Source organism: Plectropomus leopardus, chromosome 3 (assembly GCF_008729295.1).
Source record: "Plectropomus leopardus isolate mb chromosome 3, YSFRI_Pleo_2.0, whole genome shotgun sequence".
Taxonomy (NCBI): Eukaryota; Metazoa; Chordata; class Actinopteri; order Perciformes; family Serranidae; genus Plectropomus; species Plectropomus leopardus.
Genome location: NC_056465.1, coordinates 29890417 through 29907446, shown reverse-complemented (window position 1 = coordinate 29907446; position 17030 = coordinate 29890417). Strand labels below are relative to the sequence as shown.

Genomic DNA, 17030 nt, shown 5'->3' with positions numbered 1-17030 from the left:
TAATGGGCTTCTCTCCCTGACATAATGCACTCTTCAGTCAAGGAGAAATCTGATGAGGGATGAGGTTTTTTTTTTTATTCCTGGTAATGCAGCTGAAGTGAAGATAAAGAGCATCAAAAATCTATAACAAGGCACCACATTGTCTTTATACTAGCTCAGTTATGACAGTAAAGAGTCCCTTTATGCTGTCATGTCTGACATGAGTCACGCTGCGCTGTGCTTAGTGTGAAGCTGTTAAATATTTCAGCATCCAGACACCCCCCATCGAGGACCCCAGACTTCAGTGCAGAGCCATGGGGGAGCTGATGGGTAGTTTAGGTGTTTGTTGGGGTTGGATACAGAGGCTTAGGTGGTGAAAGTGACTAAAGACATTATCCAGTTTATCAAACAAGACAGATTGTCTCACCAGTCAATTGTAACCAATAAACGACCTTGTAGAAAACAGTAAATGGTACAAAGCAGTACACAGCAGTATTTAAAAACACACGCTCTCTTTGTAAGCTGTAATTATTGTGGTTGAAGAGACATTTAATGAAGAAGAGGCTCATTTATTTGCTATTGTGGCCGGATAACGGCTGATGAATCAGACCTTTCTACTGCAGTTTTATTGCATTTGCCAAGTATTGTGCATCGGCGCTGCAGTAACGAAGTGGACTGATTCATTCGCTGAAGGCCTATAAGGAAAATGTTTTGTCTCCAACAATAAAAGTCTGTGTAAAAGTCTGTTGAAGACGAGTGTGACTTTCTGTGGTTGCCTCTATACATCAGTGTTGTGGTCGGGCTTTAGTTTGATGGCGCTGCGGTCCGAGAGCATTTTATAACAAACTCTGTTAATAATTGAGATCTGAAGTGCAGAGGATGGTTTCAAAATACCTTTAATCATAAAACACCAACAGTCCACATCTGGCAGCAAAGCCATTATGCATTCAGGATACCTACAATTTTTAACGTCAGAAATCTCAAGTGTGTAATTTAAAACTGGATGTACAGAGAGGTGACAAAATTTAAAAAATCATAACAGTGAGGGATTTTCTTTAGTACAGCTGAGTATCGCTTAAATATTATGATACCAGTACCATTACTGGTATCCTAAAACTGATACAGACACCAATTGAGTACTACATTTGATTTCTTCCTCTTTGCCTACTTATTTGATACTCATAATGTAAATAGAGCAGTGTGTAATATTTTGGTGGAATCTCGACATGCTGAACCTCAAACTCTGCAGCATCTGCAGTAATGGGAATATCACAACTCACAAGTTGTGGTGATTGGCTGTGAGGAAAACCACACTGAAAGTCTTTTTTTCGATACAGAAAGGATTGAATTCTGATATCATTTGACTGGAGAACATTGATACTACTTGGTTATCTCTGATGATACCTTAAAGGTCCCGTGTCTAAGATTTAGGGTGATTTAGTGGCATCTAGTCGAGAAGACTGCAGATTACAACCAGCTGAAACTTGTTAAGTGGTAAATGTTCAGGAGGTTTTTATTGGAAGCAGAGATCTCTTCCTCTCCAAAACAACCGGACCAGGTGATTGAAACTGGTAAAAACACTGAAAAAGCAGTTTCACATTACAAATCAGTGTTTCTCCTACACTGTTTGCTATGTTGCATGCAGGCCACTAGCTAAGCACCTGCTTATATGTGCTCACTTTTTTCTCTGAGAACATTCAGGAGCTTTTTACCGAAAGCCGAATTTTCCCCAGATAATGATCCTCATCTTCTCCAAAAAATTTTTTAAAACAGTAAAAACACTGAAGTAAAGCAGTTTCAACTTTAAAAAATATGGGTTTTTCCAACCCTCTTGCTGCAGATGGGCTTCTAACTGACACAAAAACGCCATTGGCTCTGTGTAGAGCCAGTGTTTGGTTTGTACATTCTGGGCTACTGTAGTAACGTGGTGATCTCTGTAGACGAGGACCTGCTCCCTATTTAGATATAACCCACTCATTCTACGGTAACAAAAACACGACAATTCTTATTTTCAGGTGATTATACACTAAAGAAAACATACTTATAATATCATTTTCAATTTCTACCAGTATATCCCCCTTAATCCTACACACTCAAGCTTTAAAAGTATCATTATTGATACCCAGTCCTAATCTTTAGGTGCCCCAATGCCTTGGACATTTAACTTTGATTTCCCCTTCCATTTGTCACATATCGGTAGTCACTCATGGCACAGAGATTAAATAATATGCACAAGTATAAGCTCCAATAGATTTCTATCGACGTTGGCTGTTCTGTCGTCCTGCGTGCGACTCGTTCCCACTCATATTTTCCTGCAGAGCAAAGACGCAGCGAGGCTGACACACAGTGTGATCAATGGAATATTTATGAACAAGGTGCTGTCAGATGAGTCCCGCGTAACATTTTCAATATGTTTGTGCCTGGTGAACGCTAAAGCAGCAACTAAGATGAAGAGTTTCATAAAGTTGTCTTTGCATGACGCAATCATCAGTAGTATTTACAACACACAGGACAATGCCAACATTGTGTGGAAAGGCCACTGGGCCAATTTCAGCCTGCAACTGTCATCATATGAATGAGTGGTGAACACGCTCAAGGCAAGTGTTTAAACACAGGCAAGTCAGAGCAGCTGCCCGGGCCTGAGAGTGCGTTTAAATGGGATTCACACAAAGCACTGGGAATGACGGGTAAATCTGGAAGTTAGTCGGTTTGAATATAAATACTGTATTCAATAAGAGCTGTTGCTATACTGTGTAAGGCACTCTCTCCTGGACACAAGGTTTCAGGAAAGAAACACAAACAAACACATCTCAAAAATCAGGCCAAAAGGCAGCAGGACCTTCAACAAAGAAACTAAAAAAAAAAGAGAGAGAAAATGCTTAAATATCCCCTGCCATGCCTTCACAAATCCACACATGCACCTTTAACAGGCTCACACACCTACAAACACACACTTGGCTGCACTTACATATGCACACAATTTTTCTCATACACAAAAATATTTGTCCTTTTTTTTTCCACTCCTGAAAAAGTAAAGTGCAACTTTTTAACACTATAATCAGGCCTCATGTTATGTTCTTTTCTCTGGCCTCTCAGTCACACCACCAGAGTCTCCAACACTAACTGATAACAGGGAAATTAGACCCTCAGGTGAGAGTCTGGCAGGACAGGCTGAATCTGCGTCCAGGTGTGAACCATCAAAATGATGGATATCACTGATGAAGTTGCCGCCAGTTTTACCCTTTTCAACTCCAGGGAAATCACTATTTTATACACCTCCCACACCCCCAAAAGCAGGGCTGAAAATATTAAGCATACAGTATTCAACTGAGGCGTTGGCCTAATTTGTAATTACAGGCACCAAAATAGGCTTTTGCCCCCGACATGGGCGATATCTTCATTGTCCATTGCAGCTTCAATTGTGTCCTTTCCGACATGTCAGATAAATGAAAGCGATCCAGACTTGGCTTGCACCTACCCAGGATTCTCTCTGTTTGGTGCAGATTAAGGAAGAAAGGCCAGGTTCAGCAGCCGCTGCAGCATGAGCCTGGATTCAAGGAGAGTATTTGGGCGCCAGAAATGTTTCAGTCATGCCTCCATCAGTAGCTGTACATGGACAAAGGTGTGTCCTCCATCATGTCGTCCTGCACATGCAACGAAAATGGAAATCACGAGTAATTATACACAGGTAATATATGCCAACACAGGTTTACACAGTCTACAAGCGCTCAATTTTTAGACAGTACTATAGATTTTGTGGCCAATAAGACACAATTTATAAAGGTTTATGAGTTGTAATTTATGGTTATTTAACCCTTTTAAACCCTGGTTTGACATCAGGTTTCTTCTCTCACAAGATATTTAACCTTTTGAAACCTGAGCAAATTGGTTTGATGACTTTCAAAAACACATAAAAAAAGGTAATAGCCAACTTGGAAAGAAAGGTCCCACAAATTGCAAGAAATTCGTAAAAGGTGAAAAAGAAAATAACCGAAAATTAGTTCTAAAAAAAATGTGAGAATTATTAGAAAATTATCATAAACTAAGGGAAAACTATATTTATAATTATTACAATTATATATATAAAATTAAAGAAAAAAAACATCAACAAAAAAGTCTTTTAAACTTCTGCACTGTTTGGGAGTTAAGGTTTCAAAGCTCAGTTAAGTCAGAGAAGGAAATTTGATAAAACATCTCCTGGGCAGGTGACAACAGAACAGGTTTTTGGTAAATACTCTTACTCCATTTCTTGGCAGGAGTTCGATCAGAAGATTCACACCACTCTTATCCGGTAGAGTGGTGTCAATCTTCTTATCTAACTCTGGGCAGGAAAGCGAATGAACATATTTGTCTATTATCAATCAAGTCTGCACATTTAAATGTGAATACGTTTCCAGAAAGTTAAAGGTTAAATGTTCATTGGCGCCGTCTTCATGATTAATAAAGCCATTGGTTACAACTTATATGTAATATTGTCGTACTGGTAAGTTGTAATCGTATATCTCACAGAGAAGGGACCAAATGATTGTTTTGCGAGTCACAAGTCTCAATCTTTGCACTCAAGACCCGAATCCTAAACTCTGAGTTTCTGAGTCCTAGACAAGTCGTAATGCACTCCTCACTAAATATAATGCAATTTTAAGAATGCTTTTTGAAATTTGTATCTATTTGTTAAAACAAGTTTGTCTAAAAAAGTGCAATTGAACTTAATCATTAAGAAGGGGTACTGCTGACACTGCACTTTCCTAGCAAATAGCACTATTAACCAGTACCAAAACAGAAAGATTTTGGCATGTTTCTAATTGTCTTTAACTCATCTCATATTGGAGAAATGTCTATAACCTTTTCTGCCTGAATTTGTAGGACATTTCAAGAAAATTCTTCCTTTATATTGATATTGCATATTGTTGAAAATTCTTTGTCTGAAGGAAATAAAAACATTAACATTGGCTACTGAAGGAAAATAAGAGAAATGACTTAATATGACTTTTTAAAAATCTACTTTTGGGGAAAGGTGTAAAATATATTGTCAAGTTAAAAGGCGCAAGTCACAAGTCATTGGTGTTAAAGTCCAAGTCGGGTTGTCTTTTTGGTTATTTTTCAAGTCTAAGGTCATCTAATTTGTGAGTCGAGTCCTCTGATATCTCACATTTAGGCTCAACACTCTGACAGACTGAATATTTCCACAGAGACAGCAGTGAGAGCATCGCCCTGATGCCGTGACATGCTCACCATGGGTAGATCCTGCAGCCTGCGGAACTCAGGTCGGTTGTCTCTTCGGCGCAGTTTGAGGAAGAGGAGCAGAGTGATGATGACAGCAGTGATGATAAAGGCTGACACCAGGCCGGCCAGGAGGGGGTCTAATGTGGGTGAGTCACGGACCTTCGTCGCTGGAGCACAAAAACACGTGAGATACTTGAGCAGTTACCTCTTTGAACACGCAGTAGACCAAGTCAACAAGCTTTCCAATGCACCATTTAAGATGATTTTAACTTTGCCTTAAAGGGACAGCTCACTCTAACATAAAAAAGTACATATTTTTCTTCTTTCTTGTAGTGCTGTTTATAAATCTGTTTTGTTTGCTATCTTGCTATCATTCGGCTTGTAGCTATCAGAGGATTAAAAAAATACATTTGAAAGCCTCAACAACAATGTCTCTTCCCAGAAATCATGACCTGGTTAACTACAATAATCCACAGACCTTGTGAGCAGTTTCATGTAGGAACTATTGTGTTTCTGCTGAATTACACTAACCAACCATATCACCGTGCAGAAGGAAGCGTGCACATACTTTCGGGTGTGACAGCTCATGACATAAACATTAATGGCGTCCTCCTCAGCTGAGCTGTAACGTCAAGGAGGGTGAAAGCAGGAGAAGTCACAGTCTTAAATGACGTCACAAAACTGGGGTACAGAACATGCTACTGCAGTACAGATTTCACTGTGCATGTGCTGTACTCCAATTGTGTGACATTATTTAAGACTTCTCCTGCTTTCACCCTCCTTGTGTTACATTAGCTAGCTCAGCGGTGCAAGGTGAGCTATAAGGAAAATAGTTCCTACATGAAACTGCTATCAACAAGGTCTGTGGACAATCTTGAGTAAGTGGGTCATGATTTCTGGAAAGAGACATTGCTTTTGAGTTTTTCAAATGTATTTTTTGTCTTTTTGAGCACCACAAACCGATTGCCATCTAGTTCCATTATATTGGAGAGAACGCAGACATCTCTACAGCTGATATCTCCAACACGCTGCAACTCACACTAAAACAATCTAGACTGATGAATACCACTGCAGATATGAGTAAAAATGCACATTTTTGATGTGGAGGTGAACTGTCCCTTTAATATGATACAAGAAGTAGAACCTCAGATTCATAAACACTTGTTTAAAGCTGTGACCTAAATATGGACTGAGCCGCAGCGTGTTGAACTTGAGCATTCATCATGCAGCTCAGGACAGAAATGTCAAACACCGGATGGCGATGTGAAGCTTTCCTGTGCTTGAGCTCTGTGTCAAGCAAGTACATTTATTTCTAGGGCACAATTTTAAGATTTATTTTTAGAATTAGAGTCAAGAAGTTTTTATTGTGTTTGCATAATGTTCAGTGTATTTTAGTTTTTTACAAGAGTACTGCCTAAGCCCTAACATCATCAGTCTTGACCTTTCTCTGTTGATGTCTCTGTGTTTGTATACTTCTGTGCACAAAGAGTTTGTGTCTGCGTATATGGCAGTGTATTCTTGTGTATACATGTTGCTATGGAAGACTATTTTGTAAACTTTGCTGTTTTTTTACATCCTCTGGTTGGAAGTAACAACCACCACAGAGCAGTGAATGCTCCCTGTTCCTCTGGCTAATGGAAAAAGGCGACGTGCCAGCTAAGCGTGGCCTAATAAAACCACACAGAGTGAGAGAAGCAGAGAGACTTTTATATGTAAACTGTATCCACACAGGCTGGTCAACTGCAAGAGATCAGGTTTTTGTTCTTTTGAAATGACAATAAAACCAAATTGAACTCCTCTAGAGGTGGAGTGCAGATAGAGAAATATAGTGTAGATATATAAATCATTTAGTGGACAGACAGAGAGCGAAAGAGACAGAAAGAGAAAGAAAACAGAGCATTCTTGAGGCCATGAGTCCCATGACTGCCTTCCCAAACAGAGCCATAATTGTGGAGTGCTTGGTGGTGACAGTGCTTGTAGAAGATGCAGACGAGGGGGGGATGCGTGGTGTGTTTTTGTGTCTGTGTGTAGAGGCGAGGACTGGCTTGTGCTGGAAAACAACGAACAGCATCGCCTTTGTTGTTGAGCCAATTCACTTCTGGCTCTGTCAATATCCAGGCTGCATTAATACATAAACAAACACAGAAGATATCGTGCACTTACGGTCTTCGCCAACGTTGAGCTGGGAGGGGTTGTCGGCATGGTGCGTGGCCTGGGCGGAGGGGCTGGTGGTCGGGTTGGTGGTAGACTTTAGGAGGGGTTTGTTAGAGGTGCGAAGATGTCCGTCGGTGTGTGGCGTGCTTTGTGGCGGTGACTCAGTTTTGGTGGGCTCTTGAGAGGAGTCGGATGATGAACTGGACTGGGAGATGATGGTCACAGGGGTAGTTTCGAGTTTTGGTAGCTCAGGTGTTGGGACAGTAGTGGATGAGTGTGTTTCGTTGTGACTGGGATGGTTTGACGGTGTAACGTCAGGAAGTGGAAGTGCAGTATGATGTATTGTGTTTGGCGAGGAGGTTGGTGTGTGTGCAGGGGTGGTGTGAGGTGTGTGTGTGGGGCCGGTGCTTGTGGGGGCAGGAGTGGGGTGAGACGTAGAAATGGGGCTCTCAGAAGGAGGAACTGGAGCCTGTGTTGTCGGCTGATCTGTCGATTGGTTTCCAGGAGCGTCAGTCTTTAAAGGAGAGACGGTGTTGGTGCCTAAACAAAAAGAAAGACAACATTAGTTTAAAAAATACCGTAATTCTTTTTCTGCCCACTGAAATACTGTAAATCGGTGATCAGTAAACTAACAGAAGCAGTTATTTTTTGAGCATATATGATGAGGAGAAGGTGAGGCCAGTGCACACACACTTAAACGCTCAATCTGGAGCAGCAGTCGTTTAGACCATGTTTAGAAGAGAACGTCCCAACTAAAAACAGAAAAAAGGTCTTTCCTTTGCATTTTTCATTTGGTAACATTTTGAAAAAGATCCTCGTGTACAGGGATTCGCAAAAACTACCACAATTGTAGTATATGTGCCAGGCCAGTAGTTGGTGGCGTAATGTTGTGATGACACACCATAGAAAACACCACATGCACCCTGGAACCTGGTTCCAAAAGTTTGCGTTTTCAGACCCCCAAAATACCAGTGTTGTGTGAATGAAAGATCAACCTGCAACAAAGGTTTTATGTTATATGCAAGAACTGATGCCGTTTAAACAACCCCTTAGTCAATAGTAACCTGCCTTGGGAACTGGAGGGTCAACAGCTCAACTCTCTGTCCCAAGTATGGAGTCACACTTTAATTCAATTCCAACGATGAGCTGCTAGTTCACCTCTTTTCACCTCCGCCTTGCCACAGCTAAGGTGCCCTTTCTCACCAAACCCCAGAACGCCGACGTTATCGGTTCTTTAATCGGTACTTTTTAAAGTTCTGGTTTCTCGCCTGAGAATCAACATCACAGCAGTGAGAGAGTGTTATTGGTTACTGTTATTGCCAGGTGTTAAAGTTCTGTGCCTTAATAGCTCTTTTTCATTCTGTTTCTGCATTTTGTGAAGTGCCTACGTCAATTATGGGGCCAAAAATACAGCTTTCTTTTTTTTCCAAAGTGAAAGTGATTGGGGCGCCAAGTAGCTCATCTGGTAAACTGGGAACCCCATGTGCAAAGGCTATGTCCTGACTGCTGCAGCCGAATGTTCGATTCCAACTAGCAGCCCTTTGCTGTATATCATCCCCTCTCTCTCCCCCTTTCACAATGTAGCTGTCCTATCCAAAGGCGAAAAAGCCAAAAAAATAAAATTATTACCGAAAGTTGAAAAAAAAAGAGAGATTTTGAGTGGGTTGCCGTAAATGTCCAGCCCATGAAAATTTACTGGTTTGAAAATCCAGTCCAGTTAAATTTGTTACTTAATAGCCCTGTTGTTAGGGGGTACATTTTCATTGCAGTGAGCACCGCAAATATAAATCAGTTCACCACAGTTGAGACAGAAAACTAAAACTCTAACATCTCAGCATTAATGTTGTGTAAATGCACACAATGCTCCACTATGAAGTGTTTTTTTCCACCCCTAAAATAAACAAAGTGCCCGAAAAAGTGCTATTCTGTGAATATGTTTATGTTAATGTGTGAACCAGCACCACTGTGTGTTTGCGAGACAGAGAGAGAAAGTGTGTGCCGGGGGGGGGGGGTTATTTCACTTCTACCTCTCTCACCCCCCTGTGAAAAGTCACACAGCATTTAATCACTTGTCTCCTCTGCTCAATGCCAGCACTTTTCTCTCAGTATATTTTACCACCGCTCTCAACAGCTTGCACCTTTTTTAATGAACTCGTTCCTACTTAGTTCTACTCTTAAGCTTGCATCTTACACCATCTGAGACGTTTCCTATCTTCTCTGTGCTCCACTTTTTTAAAAAACCAGACCGAGCTGGCTGTCAACACTTTAACCCAGTCACTCACTCACTCTGTGGCCCACTTCTGGACGTGGAAAACAGAGATAAGGACTTTGTTAAATATAGCTCTGAAACTCTGAGCCACCTGCTGCAGGGCTTCCTACTAAATTCTCCTGAAGTGTGACAAACTTTCTGTCCTGGCAAACTCCTCAGCATTATCAGATCACCTTTGTTTGCCCCACAAGTCAAGTAACAAACTTAGTCTACCATCAGTCTGCCATCATTATTCTCATAGGATTCGTCATTCATATTTAGAAATAAATCAGATATGATTTGGATATGGCAGTCTGAGTCATATGTAATTAAAAATGCGACACACATGCATTTTAATGACGCAATTACATGTGCTTGGAAAGCGGAAAATACAACAGTGGAGGACGAGGGCTCAAGCCAGTGTTCAAATGCAGAGGTTACCGGTCTTTTAAGCCTTTGGGGCGAAGAAACTGTACAAGCAAAAATACAGGGTTCATAACAAAACAAACACAACACATTTATGAAGACATTTCAGCTGCTATGGGAGAGCGCTAAACCCTTAGTTACGCATGCATGTTGTTTCAAGCGTAAGCAAAGTTAAAGCAAGTGTAAATGCAGATACTGGATTTGAGCTATTTCAAAAGTAAGCAGGTGGTCAAATAAATGGGAAATAGGCAACAAATCAAAATTCAGTGTTGCCAGGTGTATGATTATTATTGTATTTGTATGATAATTTTGCCCTATGTATGATGTACGATCAATAATTCCACAATTGCCGTAATGTATGATAATTTAACCATTGTGACACTCACAATAAGCACTTAGTTTTAGTTTGCACGCCTCATTTTAACTAATTTCCTGGCTCCTATATCTGTGCATACGCATCACTTCTCACATGATGACATGATCGGGTTCATCGAGCACGCACCGCTGTTGTTTGCTTTAAACAACACTCAGTCACTGGCCGGGTAACCTAAAAACCTACCTCTCTCCAAGGTAGTGGGTATGTCTTTAAATACTAGTTTACTAAAGTTATACATTTAACCTATTCGTTCTCATGATTGTCACTGGCGTATGATCATTTCTCTCAAAATACGATAATTTTGAGCCTCCGGTACGATAGTTTAACATTTCCAATCTGGCAACACTGTCAGAATTGGGCATCAAGACTTGTAGTGTGAATCCAGTCTAAAACAGTATTAATAATAAAGATTTGCATATTTACCATTAACTTCCTTTGGTTCCGGTATCACGGAGATGGTTACTCCCTCCGTAGTCTTGATGCTCAAACTGCTGGTGCTGTTCGGACTTGTGTCAGAGTCGTTCAGAGGATGTGCAGCAGCTGTGTGACTGATGGGGACCGGGCTGGAAGTGGGCACAGACTCTGCAGCTGGAGTCTCAGGAGCACTTTGTGAAGCAGAGGAGGCAGCAGGGTGATCATGATCTGATGAGGAGAGCCAAATTTGGATAATGGTCAGTCTCTGGTGACATCCACAGAGTAATTAACAGCTCATTTGCTCATTATTCCAAGCAAACAGACATTGTGCACACTCCAAAACCATCTGAATTCATTTAGATTTATGATTCAGAACAGGACACTGTTTGTCCAAACAACAAATATTAAAGGCTATACTCGCGTTTGTCTTTTAATGGCTTTTTAGCTGTTTGGGTATATTATCAGCATTTATTTGTTGTTGTTTTGTCAGTTCATTTCTTGATTTGTTTTTTTGTTTTTGTTTTTTTTTTTACCTTCTCCCTTTTTTTGTTTAATTTTTGTCTGTTCTTTTGGGGCAAATTTTCAGGTAATTTTCTTGTGCTTTTCACACATTTCTTGCAAACCTCCGGGTCATTTCTTCTTTTATTGCTCATGACCTTTTTCCCCATGTTCTGAATAAAATAAAGCCACTTTGCTCAGGTCTCAGAAGGTTAGATAAATAATGTGATTGTATTTCCATCTTTGCTGAGAAAGTTTTCTGTGGAAGAAATGAAAAACCTGTCCCATATAGACGCCTGCCCCAAATATAAGCCTGTAGAGTTTAGTGATTTAAGCAAATAATAGCCCAGGGTATTAATTGAAGTTTTACGGTATGCATATTTTTTCCCAGCTAAGCAGTGCAGCACTTTTATAGGAGTTACATGCTGAGTGCATCCATATTCTTCTATTGATCAGTGAGCAGCTTTACTGAAGAAAACAGGAGTTTAGTGTCTTGATGCATGTTACATCAGAGGTCAAAATGTCATAGTTACTTCGCAAATTGTGATTTTGTCTTGCATCAGGCGTTAAATGTGGTGTCTACAGACCATTTTAGCTCCTGAGTGACCTTTTAAAGTGACGCAAAGCAAAGCTCCTCGAGGCCTCTAGAACTGAAAGCACTTCAACCTAAGTGTGATGTTTTTAGAGGCCTGAAAAGGTATCCAGTTTCCCCTTTTTAAAAAATGACTCATGACTCCTCATATTTATTGAGAGAACTCTTGCGGGACCACTGAAAAGATACTAAGAATTGCAATGACGCAAAACACAGTCACATTAATGTTAAACATCACTTCAGATCACGAAACAAAACAGATAACAGCTGACTCTCATTTTGCATGACATCCACTACAGCCCCCATGAGGCGTGAGAACTCTTTGTTTTGACGTAATATCCTTGTAATGAAGACATTCAATCTCTCTCGCTCTCTCTAGTTCCCCTTTGGTCTTAATCTCTTTACTGTACAAATCTTCGTTTCTGTTTCTACCTGCTTCCCTTTGATGAAGACCAGAGCACTGTTGTAATGTAATGTCATTACCGATCAGTGACACACTGCCATGAAGCCTTTCATTACCTCCATAATCACTCACTCAGCTCATCAGCACACACACTGAGACAGAAAGGGACCTGCTTGAACTCTGAATGATACAAAAACAGACACACTCATAAATAGAAAGAGGTGCTTAGCTGTATAATACCGGCCTTGTTCCTTCACTTTAGCTCCATTAGAGCTGCATAGGTCAAATGCTAGAGTAGTATGTTGTACACGTGTGTGTGTGTAGAGTAGATTCATAAAGAGCACCACTGTTTCCACTTCTCTCTCCAGATATTACAGGGTCTTACTTTTCAGGCCAATGCAGCATGTACCTGGGGAAGCAGCTCTTGCTCACTTCTTGACCCTGCCAGCGAGAGGAACAGCCAACCATTTCTCTGCGAGCAGATGTTTAACGCTCGGTGCCGAACGTGCCTATCAGTAATACCTTCTGTGTTAAAACCTGACCAACTGCTACTGCAAAATCACACAAGCACTGGTGTAACAGTGCGTGATTGAAAAAGCTGCAGACAGCTCTGTGCACGCCGTCCTTGGCCTTTTCATCCGAACTTATTTCAGATGTTTACTGCCAACCGTTGTCTGACCTCTCAAGCTGCATGTCATGCCTCTGGCGTCTGATTTTCTTTTTCAGTCCTAGGTCTTATTATGCTACAAAATCCCTATATTTAGATGGAGCATGGGTTGTTATGTAAGTTATTGCATGCACCAAAAGTATTGTACATTTGGTTAAAAAAAACATAACTCATTACACTGCATTGCAAACAAAGAACTAATTTAGTTTAAGATTATTTAATTCACACAGAAGAATTTATCAGAGATAAAGGATATATTACTAAAATGCATAGTCTGTAAATCTTTATATAACCAATGAAACAAGAAATTAACTTCATCTTCATAAATAACAGACAAAATGAGACAACAAATGAATTAGTTTTAAAGGGTAAATATGGTATTTTTTGACCTGGACCATTTTTCCCATGTTTTGTGTCTGAGTGGTGGGAAGAACAATTTTGTGAAAATGATGCAGTACTGGGCGAGAGTGCTGCAGCGTTTGGGTCATCTTTGCACCATTTCTTTACATCTATTAAAAGTTCATGTTTTTGCCACTGACAGGATCCCTGCAGAGATGGAGCTTTTTGTTAAAGAAGATCATTTTTGTTTAACCAGAAACAGCCACCCAACAGACTCCATTTAACACAGCAATAATTTTATCTTCCTTAAATACATTTCTGAAATTACTGTTTATTTAAATGGAGTCTGGTTAATTTTGGCCATGGCTATTTTGGGTCAGTTTCTGGTCAAATTAAATGGATCTTACTCTTTAACAAAGGTATCTCTCTCTGTTTTTCACATTAGTCACTCAGACACTATAACATGGGGAAATCCAGGATAAAATTATTACTTACCCTTTAACCTTTAATTTACATTTATTATATGTGCATTTTTGTATAGGTCATAGCAACTTTTTTTCAATTTGGATGTTTGATTATTATTTTAATATTTTGTACTTAGTGGCTCCAAATGATGTAGCAGGATTTAAATACAAATTTTAATTTGTCTACCCTGTATCTTGTGCCTTGTTAAGTCAGTTTTATCGATTTTAAATAAACATATATAACTAGAAAGATAACTTTGAGAAGAGTATAAAAAATGAAATTAGTTTGAAAGGCGGCCAACTAAGTTAAAAATGAGGTGAAAAAGGCTTTCGGCAGTAAAGCCTTAGGTGAGAAAAGACAACGATTGGATATTGGTTTCAGTTGCTGTCAAGAGAAACAAGAGAATCAATGAATATTTGGAAAAAAGTCAAAACTCCCCTCTGAATAGCATCCTGGATTTGGATTTAATCTCTGTGCTGTATGTCTATGGAAATACAGCCCTATGCAATCAATGCACTTCATAAAATCTGGTGCCACAACGCTGCTTTAAAATCTGTTCATAAAGTCGACACAGTGTACAACAGAGGCAAGCCAATTAGCATGAACCCAGTGAAACGACAGCGTGCCGCTGCACATAGTTAGAGGTGTCATTTATCACAATGTACTTCCCTGCTCATTTACAGCCAATAAATGTCCTCCGGTGGAGCCGAGCTGTTTTCTATTCATTTGAATTTCAGCTAGACGAGCTGATGGGACAGTTCTGCCCAATAAAAATCTTTTCAAATGTCAATAGTCTCATTTTGCCTTCATGTCAGAGGCACTGATGGAGGAAGAGAGAGGAGGCAGGAGGAGGAGGAGGAGGAGGAACAGGTAGGAGAGAAAGCGGAAGGCGGGCAAGAGTGAAATACAGGATGTGAGAGAGGAGTGTAAATGTAATGCAAGCAGAAAGAGGAAGCAGAGAGGGGGAGGGAGGAGGAGGTGATGTGAAAGGTAAAGTGTGAGGCTGTTAAGACAGAGGCTCACAATAAGAAAATTGAGATAAAGCTGCATTTTTTAAACAGTATGAAACTGAAGCATATTGAGTGGAGGTGGGAGAGAGTTTGCATGACTCTGATCTCAAGGAGGGTTGAAATAAAACCAGAGTACGAAAAATGTTCACACTCGACACTCTTCATGGTGAAACAAAGTAGACTAAAAACTGGAAGCTCACTTCTGTTTAAATCTCAAAAACACTACAGGTGCCTGGAGGCAGGTGAGATGTGTGTGTGTGTGTGTGTGTGTGTGTGTGTGTGTGTGTGTGTGTGTGTGTGTGTGTGTGAGAGAGAGAAATGGGGAGGCAGTTGTTCCAGTAAACAATTCTGACTATTTCTAATCTGGAAACCTAAAAGCAAACCAAGCTTTACAGAAAAAATAAGCAATTTAACTCTTTGAAACCTGGAGTGACATCACTTTTCTTGTGTAGCATTTAGATGCTACTTATAAGCATTTAAACCTTTGAAACCTGAGCAAATTGGTTTTATTTCTTTCAAAAATGCGGAATGAGACAAAGAGCAACACTGGCGAGAAACATCCGACAAATTGCAAAATAGTAGATTTAGAAAAATAAATTTAAAGCTAAAGAAAGAAAAGAAATATTTAAAAAGAACAATATATTTATGATTAGCATTTTTATATATTTGAAATTATTTTACAGAATTGTTCGGTTTTTAAGTAGTTTTAGCCTATATTTCCATGTTATCCCCTTTTGTGTTGTTTTTGTTTTGTTGCTGATTTTCAGGTGATTTTCTTGTCCTTTTCTTGACCAATGTTTTGACTCATTTCTGGGTCATTTCTTCATTAATTGCTCATTGCCTTCCACCCATATTAATTTATTTTATTTCTTATTTTGTTAGTTTGTTTTTTTTACTGTTACTGTGTCTTACTTCTATGTATCTTAATGTAAATATTCACCCTTTGTTTTATTTTTTTACCATAGCTGTTATTGAATGTATGTAACCTTGATATCTTATCCTTTTTACTCTTTTTCTCTACTTGCAATAGCTATAATCTGTACATGGGGAACATCAGTTACTACAGTTTCAAACAGGCGGAAGTTGTGCTATGTGTATTCGCATTATCCCTATCAAATAAACTATAAATAAAAGCCGAATTTTCCAGGTTTCAAAGGGTTAAAAAAGACACTACCTACCATGATCAGCAGATCCCAAGTTAATGAGCAGCAGCGCACAAAGGGCAATCCACACTTTGGTCTCCATCATCTCTGTCCTCCGGCTACACAGTAAACAAATGACTAAGACAAATCTCGTCTCGTCTCTTCTTGGTCTCTCCTTTCCTCCTCGTTCACCGTCCGATCCCGGACTTTAAGGAGGGAGTAGTTTAAAAAATCCCAGGCAGCTGTACTGAACAACCCACTGCAGACAGCAGCTCTGCCAGCGTGTGCGTGGCTGGAGGGACTGAAGGAGGAGTGTGTGCGTCCTGATTACTGCTCTCTCTCTCTCTCTCTCTCTCTCTCCAGAAACAGTGCCACGTGTTCCCCTGTTCAAAATAGTCAGTGGATTTGACTCTGTGCCATGACGCGTAATTCGGTACAAAGACTGACACCTACCCATGCAGTACATGAGGGCATGCAGCAAAAAAACGAAAAAAAAAAACCATGCAAACTACAATGCAGTGTTACAGACCTATTACGGTGCATCAAAACAGTCACAGCAATTTCAATAGAAATCATTAAAATGTATGTTTTGTTCAAATATTTCAAGCATTTTAGACGTGTTAAAGCATTAGCATTGTGACATTTTTAGAAGCAGCTTTTTAAAATTATTATTTATTTATTTCTTAGCTTTTTCTGCTAATTGTTTTTTTTTTTTACTTCTTTGTTTTCTCACATTGTTTGTTGATGTATTGTGAGGTTTGAGTTTATTATTATTATTGTTGTTGTTGTTGTTGTTGTTGTTGTTGTTGTTGATGATGATGATGATGATGATGATGATGATGATGATAATGTTATTATTACTACTTAGGGGCGTTTTGTGACTATTGCCTGACCATTTTTATGCACGTGTTCATTCATAAAAATATAGCAGGTAGCTTAATTTAAAACGACGTGGGTTTTATTAGCATTAAACATCTCTAATTATTTATTTATTTATTTATTTTATAACACTTCTAAATACTAATAACAACAAGGGCCACACAATGGAAATACATATTGCACATCTTTGATGTTCATTTTAATTGTGCTTGTAC

At 39.6% G+C, this 17030-nt stretch overlaps 1 protein-coding gene across 1 annotated transcript; it reads right to left on the bottom strand.

Moving 5' to 3' along the window:
• Positions 1 to 1528: 1528 nt before the first annotated feature.
• Positions 1529 to 16250, bottom strand: LOC121941098 (mucin-2-like). The gene is made up of 5 exons (XM_042483817.1): positions 15973 to 16250; positions 10830 to 11048; positions 7366 to 7896; positions 5212 to 5369; positions 1529 to 3623 (listed from the first exon to the last, which is right to left on the bottom strand). The coding sequence occupies exons 1-5, from the start codon at positions 16040 to 16042 to the stop codon at positions 3579 to 3581; spliced, it is 1023 nt and encodes a 340-aa protein (XP_042339751.1). The 5' UTR covers positions 16043 to 16250; the 3' UTR covers positions 1529 to 3578.
• Positions 16251 to 17030: the final 780 nt, after the last annotated feature.